At 38.0% G+C, this 13768-nt stretch overlaps 2 protein-coding genes across 2 annotated transcripts; both read right to left on the reverse strand.

Annotated features, from left to right (window-relative positions):
• Positions 1-1898: 1898 nt before the first annotated feature.
• LOC108989733 (plant intracellular Ras-group-related LRR protein 3-like) lies at positions 1899-4480 on the reverse strand. The gene is made up of 3 exons (XM_018963453.2): positions 3775-4480; positions 2956-3122; positions 1899-2836 (listed from the first exon to the last, which is right to left on the reverse strand). The coding sequence occupies exons 1-3, from the start codon at positions 4342-4344 to the stop codon at positions 2191-2193; spliced, it is 1383 nt and encodes a 460-aa protein (XP_018818998.1). The 5' UTR covers positions 4345-4480; the 3' UTR covers positions 1899-2190.
• Positions 4481-4990: 510 nt separating this feature from the next.
• LOC108989735 (protein MAK16 homolog) lies at positions 4991-12955 on the reverse strand. The gene is made up of 10 exons (XM_018963454.2): positions 12763-12955; positions 12280-12630; positions 12037-12146; positions 11423-11541; positions 11235-11332; positions 7633-7720; positions 7421-7549; positions 7179-7287; positions 6283-6422; positions 4991-5307 (listed from the first exon to the last, which is right to left on the reverse strand). The coding sequence occupies exons 2-10, from the start codon at positions 12339-12341 to the stop codon at positions 5263-5265; spliced, it is 900 nt and encodes a 299-aa protein (XP_018818999.1). The 5' UTR covers positions 12342-12630; positions 12763-12955; the 3' UTR covers positions 4991-5262.
• Positions 12956-13768: the final 813 nt, after the last annotated feature.

Here is a 13768-nt window from a genome sequence, read left to right on the forward strand (position 1 = left end):
GAATGTGGGTTAATGAAACATGTTAAGAATGTTAAAAGCAGAAACGAATCTTCCATGGTTGGTTATGGGTGACTTTAATAATATTGAATATGGCTAAAAACAAGGTGGTTTTCTAAGTTTGCTGTCCATAAAGTCTTGGTACTTCCTACAATCTCTTCAGATCATACTCATTTGTTTTGCTATGTTTCTATTTGAGGACAGAGCTATACTACAAAGAAAACCCTCTTCCGATACAAGGCTAGCTAGGTGGAATTTGGAAGATGAATGTCATGCCATTATTCAAGACATTTGGTCGAAGAGGGATAGTTCTGGAGGAACTTTGTCATAGGTTTTGGACAAGCTTGATAGCAATAAACAACCACTGCAGTGGAATAAGATTAAGGTTAGGGGTTTGAGTGCAACTCTCAAGACATAAACAAAGGAGTTGGGACAACTGCATTGCAATATGGATAATATTTCTATGTCTTAAGCACGCCCTCTCCAACAGAAGATTACTGATTTGATGGACAAGGAGAACCTGGTATGGCAGCAGAGGGCAAAACAAAACTAGCTTAAAGTATGGGAAATAAATACACGTTTTTATCATATGTGTGCAAATCAACGAAGGTAGAGGAATTTGATTACTAGTGTGGAAACTGAAGATGGAAGGATAATGCTAAGGATATCAGTAATGCTTTTACAAATTTACTTTCAGAGCCTTTTTACATTTGGTTCAGATTGTATAGAGGCTAGCCTTGCTGTGGTGGAACATTGTGTGACTGAAGAAATAATTAAGGAGCTGACAATGGAGTTTCAGGATGATGAAGTTAGGACTACATTATTCCAAGTGGCCCATTTGTAATCCCCCGGGCCTGATGGTTTTTTCTGCCAAGTTTTTATCAGTCTCAATGAGCTGCTGTTGGGGGAGATATTACAGGTGCTATTTTGCAGTAGTTGAACTTGGTTGTCTCTAACTTCAGTAAATGAAACTTATATAGCTCTAATACCTAAGTGAAAAGTCCCCAAATGTTGATAGATTTCAGACCCATCAGCTTGTGTAATGTGTTTTATAAAATTATTGCTAAATGTCCTAACAAATCGCCTAAAAATGTATTACCTCTGATTGTTTCATCTACACAAAGCGCTTTTATCTTGGGTGACTTATTACAGACAACATTCTAGCAGATTAGAAGACTCTTCGTACAATGCATACACGTTTAGGTGGAGGGGTTGCTTATATGTCAGTGAAGTTTGATATATGTAAAGCATATGATAGAGTTGAATGAGATTTTCTAAAAGCTACGATGGTGAAAATGGGATTCCATATGCATTGGATTAATCTCCTTGTGAGTTATGTTACATCTGTTTCATACTCAATTCTCTTTAATGGAGAGGCTCAACAGAGTTTTTCTCCTACGAGAAGACTTAGACAAGGGAATCATTTATACCATTACCTTTTCATTATTTGTGCACAGGTGCTAAGCTGTCTTTAAACCATGCGAAAAGGAAAGGTGTCATTACAGGAGTTCCAATAGCTGGAGGTTCCCTCATTTTCCTAAACAAAACAAACCCATTGAGTGTCTAAAATGCTTTTGGGAACACTTTTTCCCTTGCAATAAATAAGAAGATGAATAAGAAGCTTTGTAAGTTTATATGCAAACAGTACCAATAATTACCGAAATGAAATTCAAAACTTTATTTTGTATGTAAATACTGCCTTGAAGTTCCAACTTTCAATAGTTATGATGATGACAAACAACTTGTGAATTCATCACCTATTCCAAATATTTAAGGTGATGAAAATAAATAGATTTTATTATTTATATCTTTAACATTCTTATCATAAAGTGAGTTTAATACGTGAAATATTTAATCAAATAAATAAAATGTACAGTTAGGATTCAAACTCAAGATCCCTATTAAGCTGATGAAAGTGAGAAAATTCTATTATTTGTATTTTTAACACAATTCCTAAATCGTATAACACTAAGTATTCAACTGGATATACGACACCATAATTAATCAGTTGTTCCAAAATATAGAACTGCACACTACACCATTATCATTCACTTGCATATGTGACACCATAATCAGCTGCTTACTCGTATAAACATCTACACGTGCTACAAAATATATCTATATATGCATAAACCCCCCCGAAATACTCAGAAATCCAGGTCAAGGGGATGATAGTCTGACTGTCTGATAGAATCACAATTGTTGATCCAACCAAGGGTCTCTGGAAGTTTTTCCGTCTCCCGCATATCCTAAACTTTGTGAAACGCCAGAAACAAAGTTATTCAACATTGAGGTTCCCCAGGCTAGCCAACCGGTTTGAGCTTGTTGCTTGTCCATTTCAAGCATGTTCCTCCTTTGTTCCTCTGCTCTGATATCCAGCAACCTCTTCGCCATGAACTCAAGTACAGCTTCTACTCCTTTATTCACAATCTCCATGGGGGGTATTATGAGAGGATTCTGGTCCAAGTTGAGTTTCCTTAGATTCTTGAGCTCGCCAAAAGAGTCCGGAAGAACTCGGATTTGGTTGTTACTTAAGTCAAGCTCCCTAAGGTTCATTAGATCACTGATTGTTTCAGGAAGCTCTGTCAAATCACTGAAATTACTGCTGAGGTTCAGGACCTCAAGATTTGTCAATCTCCCAATAGCATGTGGCAGGCCACGCAATTCATTGAAATGCACATCTAGATATCTCAAAGACCTCATTTCACAAATTGATGCTGGAAGAAAACGGATTTTATTCAGTTGGATGGAGAGCCTTTCAATATTGGCTACTCCGTACCCTATATTTGTTGGCAGACACATCAAATTGTTAAAGCTTGCATCTAACTCCACCAGCGAGCTGAAAGGAAGTAGGAACCAATCATGAATAAATGACTCAGTGAAGATTGCCAAGAAAGAAAATAAAAATGCAAAATCTACCAGGACAGTAAAGAATGAAGGGCAATATCAGGTATTAACCTGCAGCGAGAAATTGCTTCAGGAAGGCTATTTATCTTGTTTCCTGAGATATTGAGGACCTTCAGGTTAAGCAAAAGCCCAATAGAATCTGGCAGGGACACTAAAAGATTGGAAGAAACATCAAGCTCCTCCAGTTTCTGTAGCCGTGCTATTGAATCGGGAAGGACCTGTTTCCCCTCAGGAATAAAGCAGATATCAAGAACACAAAGAGAGTCTAAAAGCCAGTTACTCTTTTTGAAAAAAGGAACAAGAGGAAGTTTCTTTACCACTCGGCATCCCTAATGTCTGTTCCCATAAGTCCTGCTTGAGAGTTATGGTCTAGTTTATCTAAAACAAGAAAACATGTATCCTATGACTCAGGTTCATATAGTGGCAGCTAAATGCAGTTGAATAATCTCCTCGACTTGCAATTAGCATGGCAAATGGCCGACATTCTCTTTTAAGTTTTAAGTTCTGTACAACAGAGACCAAGTTTAAAGCCCACAAGGCCACTAACATTTGCAATCAGAACAAGATTATACATGTTAGTTGAATACTCGTGAATATTGCATATATTGGGATGTCGTTCACATTTACTTCTTGTTGAATGAGTCCTTTTCTTTCTTCTCGTTTTCTTACGATCCTAAGAACCGAGTGGAAGTAGAAGAAATATAATAGAAATAGCATGGCTTTACTGTTTCCAAATTAGGCACTTTTTTTTCCTTTTATGACCATTAATGGTTTAATTTCCATTCTCTGCCAATTTTTTTCTTGCAACCAAAGAGAGCGACTGAAGGAGGGGTGTTTAAAGCTTAGAGAGAGATAGATAATAGTACTAACCTCTAGCTGATTATGGGACAGATTGAGCACGATCAGCCCATGAAGCTTCCCAAACGCCTCCGGAAGAAACCTCAGCTGACGCCCACAAAGATCAACCCTCTCTACAACCCCACTGTCTGCCTCCTTCAATATCCCAATAACCTCCTCACTGATCACTTCCTGCTCCTCTAATTCCGCCACAACCGACCCATAAACCTTAACCAACCTGTCCTCTACTCCTCTCAACTGTCTCTCATATTCCTCATGCATGTCCTCCAACCTCATCGCCGCCTTATGTATCTGCATATCTGCCTCTGCTACTTCTCCGAGCTCGTTTTCATTCTGTACCCTGTCAACAACACCTTTAACCGAAGCGTGTGTTTCATTTTCTTGCAGGTTCTTTTGGAGTTTAGATTGTTTCTGCTTGATGTCGGGGATGGCTTGTGCAAGTGCGGCTAGAACCTTAGGGTGGTTGAGATAGGGCATCTGGGTCAGCAGGGGTTCTTGAAGCTGTGGTGGAATATGGGATGTGGGATTGAGTAGGAATAGGACATAGGAGAGAATTGGGAAGTCCGTGGGGTTTGGATCCATTGAAATGAGAAAGCAATGGAACGGTGAGCTTACACAGAGGCAGAAAAGACGGAGATGAGAACGAGAATGAGGAGCGTGCGAGGAGGGAAGGCTATGGAAAATAGAGAAACTGGAAGGTTCTTAAGAACACTGTGGGCCTCTGTTTGATAGTTAGCCATAATGTCGTTTTGTCAATATGGCGTGGCAACATTGAGAGATAGATGCTGTTTGCCACTTTGCCTCACTTTCATTGGCAGGTTGTTTTGAGAATTTTAAAGTCAACACGTTTGAGATCAGTTGGAACTTAGCCGTGAAGCGTAGGTAAAGAGAGGATTAGACTTGAGTGCAGATTACTTAGAGCGTCAGTGCTTTGTAGACCATTCTGGGCTGTCCTCGAATCTTACAAATTAGACTACATTTGATTTATTTATTCTATTTGTTTGAACAAATTACACCCCGTTTATCACACGATACTCGTAACCTGCACTCCGCAGACGTGCCACTCGCTCATTTTAAGGCTCATCTGCAAGTTTGCATTTGTTATCACCCAATCTTCCATTCAGACATTATTAGAAATACTGGAGCCAGCTTTCACATAACCTCATGTGCGAGAAGTGAACTCATTTCATTTCTGAGCAGCACTAAGACAGAAAATAGAGTCTTGAGGTCGTAGAGACCAGAAAAGGCCATGAAATTCACTCTAGTACCAGCCCCTTCTCCCAAAAAAGAGGGAGAAGAAATCAAGAGAAACTATTATCTATCTACTAAATAAAATATTTCAATCGTGATCAAGAGATAGCTACCAAAATTTCATCTGCTTTAGTAACTTTCCCTCTTTTCCCAGTGAGGTTTTAAACAAACTCTACAACCGAACAAAGGTATCTCTGACATTTGCCGGTTTATTAGCATAACAAGTGAAGCGATATATGCTTTAAGCACTCAGTGGGCAGCCTTTTGTCTTTCATCAACATCTTCGTGCTCAACCTAACAAACAGAAACACAGTTGAAATATTTAGGATCCTGATAGTATATAGCTACAAACAGAAATACGAAACAAGTAGCATATATTTGAGAGAGAGAGAGAGAGAGTATTCTCATCTGTGCATTGTCTAAAAAAGGTGTTAGAAAATTCGATAGTTCAGATAATTATGAAGAGAAAATGCAGTAGGATACTATAATCTTACCCCACTGCATCCAATCTTGATCTATTCTCCCACCCCACCCAACTTTTCCCCCTTTTTTTTTTCCTTTTGATCAGAAAGTTTAGTAATATGCCAGGGGACAATAACAAGATACAAAAGAGGACCACATCCACTTTTGATCAGGTAGAGTATCAACTAAAGCAAGAAATAGAGAAGGAACCTAAGTGCCTCTTTGAGGATTGCGCATGTATGAGGGATGGTGGACTGCTGGGTGGGGACCCAAGTTCCAACTATGTACTCTTTGATGTTCAGAGCAACAAAATACTTAAGACATACCAAATCAGATGGGATTAGTAACAGACATTAAACTCCAATGTTGTAGTGTTTTACAAAATTAATTCTAAAATTCACACAGAGACATGCTCCTTTTTATGATGAAAGACCTGTTTGCCCATTGTTTGGAAGATAAAAATCCTCCATAAAATTACAGCAAAGAAACATGATGTAGCTAACCCCAACTATAGGAGAATCTGTTTACCAGAGCAACATCATGTATGCTAACATTCTTATAAAAATCAGTTGCATATGACTATTAAGTGCCAGCACAATCACCATAGTATTAAGTGATGGTGCATGCTATCAGTTTACAGTGAAATTTAGCCATCCACACCAACCAAATTATGTACACTATACTAGCATTAGCTAAACAACAACAGGCTGTAAGTCTATACTGATAGAGAATTATTCGTACCATACAAACAGTTTGAAATTTGAATGTAGCACAATGTAAAAACACCAAAATTTCATTGGACTTTACCTCAACAAGCACCCTCGCTCTCTTCTTCAATTTTGTACCAGGTTCATCTTTCTCAAACTTTCTTAAGCTTGAGGTTGCTTCCTTCCTCACTCTCTTGCCAGCAGTTGGTTCAACCTCTTCATCATCTCCATCCGTTTCACCTGCATCATTAAACTTCTTTTTCTTACTCCATTTGAAATAGATAGACAAACAGACACCAAATAATTCTCTCAAGCACTCCCATTACTATATGCACCAGCACATCTGAGAATTATCTGACACGTGCTTTTTTCCAATGTTACACAATCACACTAAGAATTCTCTCGAGCACTTTTCTCCCATTATTTAATTTTGTTTATGACAACAAACCTTGGAGACCGTACACAACATGTTTTTTACCTGGTTAAATCCCGAACCCGTACAACAAGCCCGGCATCACCCCGAATCCAAGGGTTCAAACCTTAGATCTAAGCGGAGCTCAAGACCAAGACCCTTACCCTTGAGCCAATCCCTAGGAGTTTCTCTCATTATTATATACACCAATAAACACAAAGCCCTGGAACTTATGCTTTACTCGTAATGCTAAAAAAGGACAGCCTACTTAGCACAAGTAATTACTCCATCTAGTCTAATTTAAATGCTTGATTTGAAATGACATGATTATTAATATCAACAACAATAATATAGCGATCTTCCTAATACGTCTTTTCCCACTCAAATGCATTGCTTTCCTTTTTAGGACAACCAATAACATATGTTTACCTTATAAAAGTGGATAGTAGGGAGCATATGAACTACATGTGCATGCAAAGACAAGAACAATGTAAACTTAATAAGTGATATTTAAGGAGATCTAGCCCATACAAAGTATCTAGTGACAGCTTCTTTTTTTGGTTAGTATCTAGTGACAGCTTTACCATTATCATAATCCACATGAGACTGGGAAATTGCAAGACCATCAAAATCTTCTACATCCTCTCCCTCTTCAAGTTCATCATAACCCTCAACATATTCTATCTCTGGTTCCTGCCATTCCAAGAAAAAATAAAAGGGCACTTAATTATCTAGGAGTAATATCTTCAGTGACCACAATAGTAATCATTAATATTCAAAATTACAGTTATAAGAAGCTCAACAAAAAAGGATTTTACAAATATACCATCTCATCTTCGCTAGCAGCCTGCCCCTCTTCTATATCAAGAACTTTGTTGTATTCCTTAACAGGATAATTGTATATGTCACCATAAACTCCTTGCTGAAGGCGTTCTAATAGTTCTTTTTCAATGCTCTGCGGAAACACTATAGTCTAAATGAGAGCTGTAAAGACAATAAATAGTCAATGTACACCAGTAGCAAGAGCTCATATATAACCTTATCCAATGCTGCTGCCCTTTCGGCCTTTTCCTCTCTTCTAGCCTCTCTTTTCTTTTCCTTCCTTGGTGTTGTCATAATTTTCTCCCTGTTTAGAAACAGAAACAATTTTCAATATTACAAAGCCAGTAAAGGAATGACTATTTGACCAACAAATATTACAACTGGACCCCTTTCAGTATCAGAACACCTAGTCCAAGGGTTGCCAATTCTTAGCACAAGACTTTTAATGTAACACCCGAGTCTAGCGCCAAGCCGCATTCTAAAATTTTTTGGGTTTATACGTATGAAAAACCTACTTGAGATTAACGAGTAATTTTAGAATAGACTACAGGCGCAATTTTTATTTTGGCGGATATCAAATTTTTATTGGGCTTGCTAAATAAGTTAAAATCATTAAATATTTTTGGATTAGGTGGAATCTTTTTATAAGCCGAGAAATTTATGGGACCAATTTTATTATTTTTAGAGGTCGAGGCCCATAACTCACGGAAAGAGCCCAAACCTTGTACACCCAAAACCCAACCCCATGAGAACCAACGATCAGACTCCACAACATGCACATGCTCCACACCTGTCTTTGCGCCATGCCTATCTCCTTCCCTAGGGTTTTCCAATTATCTATATATATACACACACTTAAATACACAAACCCACTCACGACAGACCCTTGCACGTAAATCATCTTCAACCTAGGACTAGGCTTGCTGCATTCTAGACCTCTTCTCTTTTACGCTCAAGAGCTTCACTGCCTAGCCGTAGCTTCCTCCCCTCCGCCAGCCACCTATCCAGCAATCCACTGCGCACCCCACACCTAGGTTGTTTCTCTATCACCAATGGAAGCCATCTCAGCCATAGTCACATCATGACGTCCAAACCAAGAGCCATGACAGAGCACAGCCGCGTATGACCACCACCCAACGTTGCTAAGTTTTCTCTTGCACAACGGAAGCCGCCAAGCCCATTGCTTCAAACCTCCAACCCACGCCATCGTAGTCCGCCCTGAACCATGTGTAGGATTCTAGGAACCACAACGCAAGCCTCCACCATCCTCTGTTTCAGGCACCCAAAACAGAGCAAGAAAACCCCTCCCCACGTCCCTTAGTTTTCAACCCCGTAACACGACGGAAGCCACCGCACGTCGCACGCCTCCTCGTTGTCTCACGGTGAGCTCTCTCTCTTCCTCACGCCGTACTCTCTCTCTCTCTCCGTTTCTCCCTCTCACATCTTGCTCTCCCATCATTTCTCTCTCTCTCTCTCATTTCGTGTTCTGCTTCCTTGGAAAGAAGCTGACACTTCTAGCCGGAAACAGCAGCAACAAACCACGTCACATGGCCAACACGACCAACATCGCATAGCTACTCCCTAGTAAGTCTCGGCCGCCCCTCTGCTACCCACCATCAAGGTTTGCCTTGTTTTAAAAGAAAATAAATAAATAAATAAAGTGATTTACATAAAGTTTGTTAAGCATAGAAAGTGATTACATAGAAAGTGATTTACGTTTATGTAGAAAGTCATTTACGTTTACGTTGGTTTCAATTAGGAAGTGATTTACGTTGGTTGATCCCTCGCAAAGCTTGTTAAGCATAAAGTAGAGTAACAGGGTGAGACTTGAGAGGATATTATATTTATGCCCTTTGAGTTATAAGCCTGAGCAAATGTGTTATAAACTTAAATTTTTGTTGGGCCTATTTTTACGATGGGCTATTTTAAGTGGGCTTAGTCTCACTTTATGTTAGCCCAAAAAGATTTTCTTTTAACAACAATAATTTAGAGTTTAATGTATTAGTCAAAGTTATTAATTAGATATAGTTTAATGTGGGAAGTGATGATATTTTAGAGTTACAAGAATTTTAGATTTTTAGGAAAAAATAGGTTATTTTAGTATTTCAGGTTTAAGTATCGAAATATGTGTTTGATTGAAAATTTTCGAAAATTACATAACTATTTTATAGTGATGATTAATATTCGTTCGACACTATTGTGTACAAATTTAGAGAAAATAAAAAGTCCAGGTAAGCAGGATTCCTATACTAGACTTTGCATAAAAAAAAAATGAACTGGAGTTGAATTTATGAAAAGTGTGAATGATATGTGTCAAAAAGAAATGTGAAAACAACTTCAATTATGTGTTTTGCATTACTCATGAAATCTGTATAAAAGAGAAAGTGTTTTCTGACATGACTGGTGTAGACATGAGCAATATTTTGACATGCTGTTTTTTAACTGTGCAAAAAGAGCGAATATGAAACCTAAAAATTTGTGCATAATTATATGATGATGATTTGATTCTGTTGTGTTTCTGAATATGTTCTGTACTCTGATATAATATGATGTGTTCTCTGAAAACCTCTGGCATGACATTCTGTTTTTGTTCTATTCCGACCTTACCACAGGTGTAAAATTGTGACCTCTGTTCAGGTTGGTACCAACTTTTATGTTTCCGGTGTACCCACTTTGAAAGCAAAGTGATTTTCTGAGTAATATTTCTTGTGTGCATACTCGGGGCTCCGAAAATAATAAGGGGAAGATTTCACATTCTGTTTCAATCCGGTTGGCCGCCGAGGTTTGCACAACCCTACCACGAGAGTTAAACATAGAATTCTATTTTGATGTGATGTTTTAGTTATGCCATACCAAAGGACTTTGAATAAGAATATTTTCGAATTTTCGTTCTGATATTTTTGATAACATGTTCTGATTCTCTATTCTGAAAATAAAAATGTTTTGTACTGCATTTTGAACTCTGTAAATGCCTATGTTTACATAGTAGTATATGTTCTCTACTTACTAAATTGCTGATAACTCACCCTTTATCTCTACAATATTTTTTAGATAATTTGATAGTTCAGCTGGAAATCAAGAGTAAAAAGTATTAGCAAGATTTGATTATTGTAGAGAAATAAGTGCCAACGGGTACAAATTATTTTTGGAGAGTCATTTTTAGTAGATTTATTATTTTCTGTTATTTTGGGTATCATAAGACATGGATATTTCTAAATCTTTATGGAGAGTTTAATTTGTTATGTTGAGATATTTCTTTGATGTCTCTGTAGAGGAACATATATATTTATGTTGAACGGATAAATTTATATTTTATGGAGTCTTTGGAGTGTATATAATTGTGTTATGGAAGATGATTTATGTAACAAGAGCTAACTCTCCAGACCTCCGAGACTAAGGCATTCACCTGAAGCGTTCACTTTTTATTCTATTCCCTGTTTTTCTTATTGTAAATAATATATATCAGTGATAAACTTTCTCACTCATAAAATCCAACCCATGCACCAATGTCACTCGTCTTAAAACCATTCTTGCATTTCCTCCTAACTTCAGGCACATACTTATATATATTCCAATCCTGATTTGTCTATGAAACTAGCTTATTAGAAGAAAGAAGTTGGCTTTGATTAGATTAGCAAATATTTAGATATTAGGTCAGTAAGTCATTGTCATCATAACAGTATAACTTCAAAAATGTCTTAGAACTGAACAAGCAGGCTATAAAAGACAACTTTATACCTTACAAAATGTTATTGTAACATGAGTAAGCATTTCTTGCAGCAAAATGAAAAAAATTGCAATCACGAGAAGAAATAAACCTTGTTTTCAAAGCAAGCTTCCTCATGCGTATCCGCATTTGAGTCATCTTGGTCAACCGCTGTTTTGTTTTGTGTACAAGGAACTTAGGCCAATACATCTGTCGAGTTGAAAAGGTAGGGGAAATTAACCTACATCAAAATCACATTAAATAACAGAAAATTTTCAAAAACAATCTAATTTCCAATACCATATGTTTGTCTATTATCTCAAGTGCCTTCTCATAATTTCTGGGCAATTTCACTCTCTCCCACAATTTGTTTGGCATATGAGCTCTTTCTATAGTTTTCATATAAAGATAGAACACTCCTGCAGCAGACCAAGCCAGCCATATATATATATAAACAATACTCGTTGTCATTCGTTAATATACAAACACGTTAATTGACATACAACATCAAGTTAATCACAGCCACGTATGAACAACAAAGGTAAACTGCCTAATATCCACTAAAATTAACTAAAATACCATATTGTAGCATATTTTTCCAACGTCCTCAGCTTACACAAAGAAGCTACATGGCTGAACCTTACCAAAACAAACAAACGTATTCTGCCCAACTGGGTCGATATTTCTGCTTTTCCGAGTCCCATGACAAATATACGACTCAATATGTCAGTTGCTTTCTCTACCTGCTTATTCTCATAGACCATATTTTTTCTGATAAGTATTCTCGTAGAGTCATAGACCATACAGAGCAACATTGCAATGATTAAAATACATATCTGTGCACAAAAAAAAAAAATGGCAGGTCCAATCCACAGAAAAAGGTAGAAGGGTGAGAAGAAAAGAGTAAAAATTACCATCATGGTCGCGAATGGTGGCATAGCGACTATTGGCGAGCGGGCAGGAGCTCCGGTTACAAATCCCAGTCACGTTATAGGGGTTTCTACAGAAATTCCCAGTGGCAATTCTACAAAATCACAAGCCGAACAAGATTGAAAACTCACGGCGATATTAACAGCCACAAGAAACAAAAGTGAAGGAAAAACATTGGCATATCATTATAGAAGATGATAGATTATTTGAGCATAAGAAAGACTTACTTGGCCATAAAACTGCAGTGGTTGTGCCTGATTACCTGCCATATCACCTCGTCGTGCTGCATCTTTAACCAGACTATTCAATTTTACTTTACAGCCAATTGGTGTTCTTCGGATGGAAAGGTCAGAGTTTTCGGGTTTTAGGACACAAGAGGAGAAGTGGCTGATAGGGTTTATGTTTCAGGGATCAAAGACTTGGGACTTGGGGCTTCAAAGAACCACAAAATAGGGTTAAATCACTGTTCCTCAGTTAGAGTGGGTCCCGCCGCCCAAGAGCAGCTTGTATTTCTTGGATTTCAAATTGGTCGTTTATTTACACGCGGCGCGGCTGTGCGTGTGGTGCAGCGGCCTCCACTGGTCACGACGGCAGTACCGGCAGAGGGAACAAACAGAGGGTTAGAGAGAGAGACACACACGAGTTTGGGAGAGAAATACGGACGGAGAGAGTAAACAGAGAGATGAAAGGAGAAGTGGACGGAGACTTACAGGCGCTGGGGTACGACGTGCTAACAGAGACGACGTGTTCTGGCTGGACGGAGTGGGAGGCGGGAAAGGAGGTCGTGGAGCGGAGGACAGCGGTGGCTTGTTGCCGCTACGGGGTTGCGGCTTCGTGCACCGAGAAGAGAGAAAAACAGAGAGGCGTACTGTGGTGCCAAGGCGTCAATCGCTTGGTCCAAGATTCAAAATTTTCAAACGGCGCCGCTTCTCTTGAAATACCATTATACCCATGAAGTTTTTTTTTTTTTATCCTTCAATTTATATATTTAAGGCCCCGTTTGACAAAACTTCTTTAAATAATAAAAATGTTTCGTTTCATTTTATTATTATAATTTTTTTAAAATTTTTATATAAAATATAATAAATAATTTAATTTTTTAAATATTAAAATAATAATATTTAAAAATAATATTTTATTTAACTTTCAATTTTATCCTAAATTTCATCTCAATTCACTTTCCAAACGGTATCTTAATTTGTTTTTTTCCCTCCCGACCGTATCCTTTAAGTGTCTCACTCCTATTTCGAAAAGAGCTCGTAAGAATTAAGAGCTCTCAAAAAAATTATCTTGAGAATCATCAACAAACCCACAAACTCTGAAACGTTAAACCCTTTCTCCTTCGCTAATGAACTCAGACCCAGAGTGGAGAGGACATTCATCTCGCCCACACAGTACAGGCCTAGGCCTTCACCTTATTCATGATTTAAGTCTCAATACCAAAGGGGCCCGTTAAAGCCAAGAAGGACTCAACCCACTTCCCATTGCCGTCTAAGTAACCACCCAGCAACGATAAAGGAAGGACAATTATTATAACAATACATTAGAGCAAGAACTCTCATCCCCAAGTTTGAATTTGAATAATCGATATATCTATTATCACTTAAGCAATAGAATGGTTCAGAAGCTCTATATAAGAGAAAAACTCATGTACGTAAAAGGGATCGAATTCATTAATATTATAATTATTATATTCAATTACTGACTTAGGCATCA

Source organism: Juglans regia, chromosome 13 (genome assembly GCF_001411555.2).
Source record: "Juglans regia cultivar Chandler chromosome 13, Walnut 2.0, whole genome shotgun sequence".
NCBI lineage: Eukaryota > Viridiplantae > Streptophyta > Magnoliopsida > Fagales > Juglandaceae > Juglans > Juglans regia.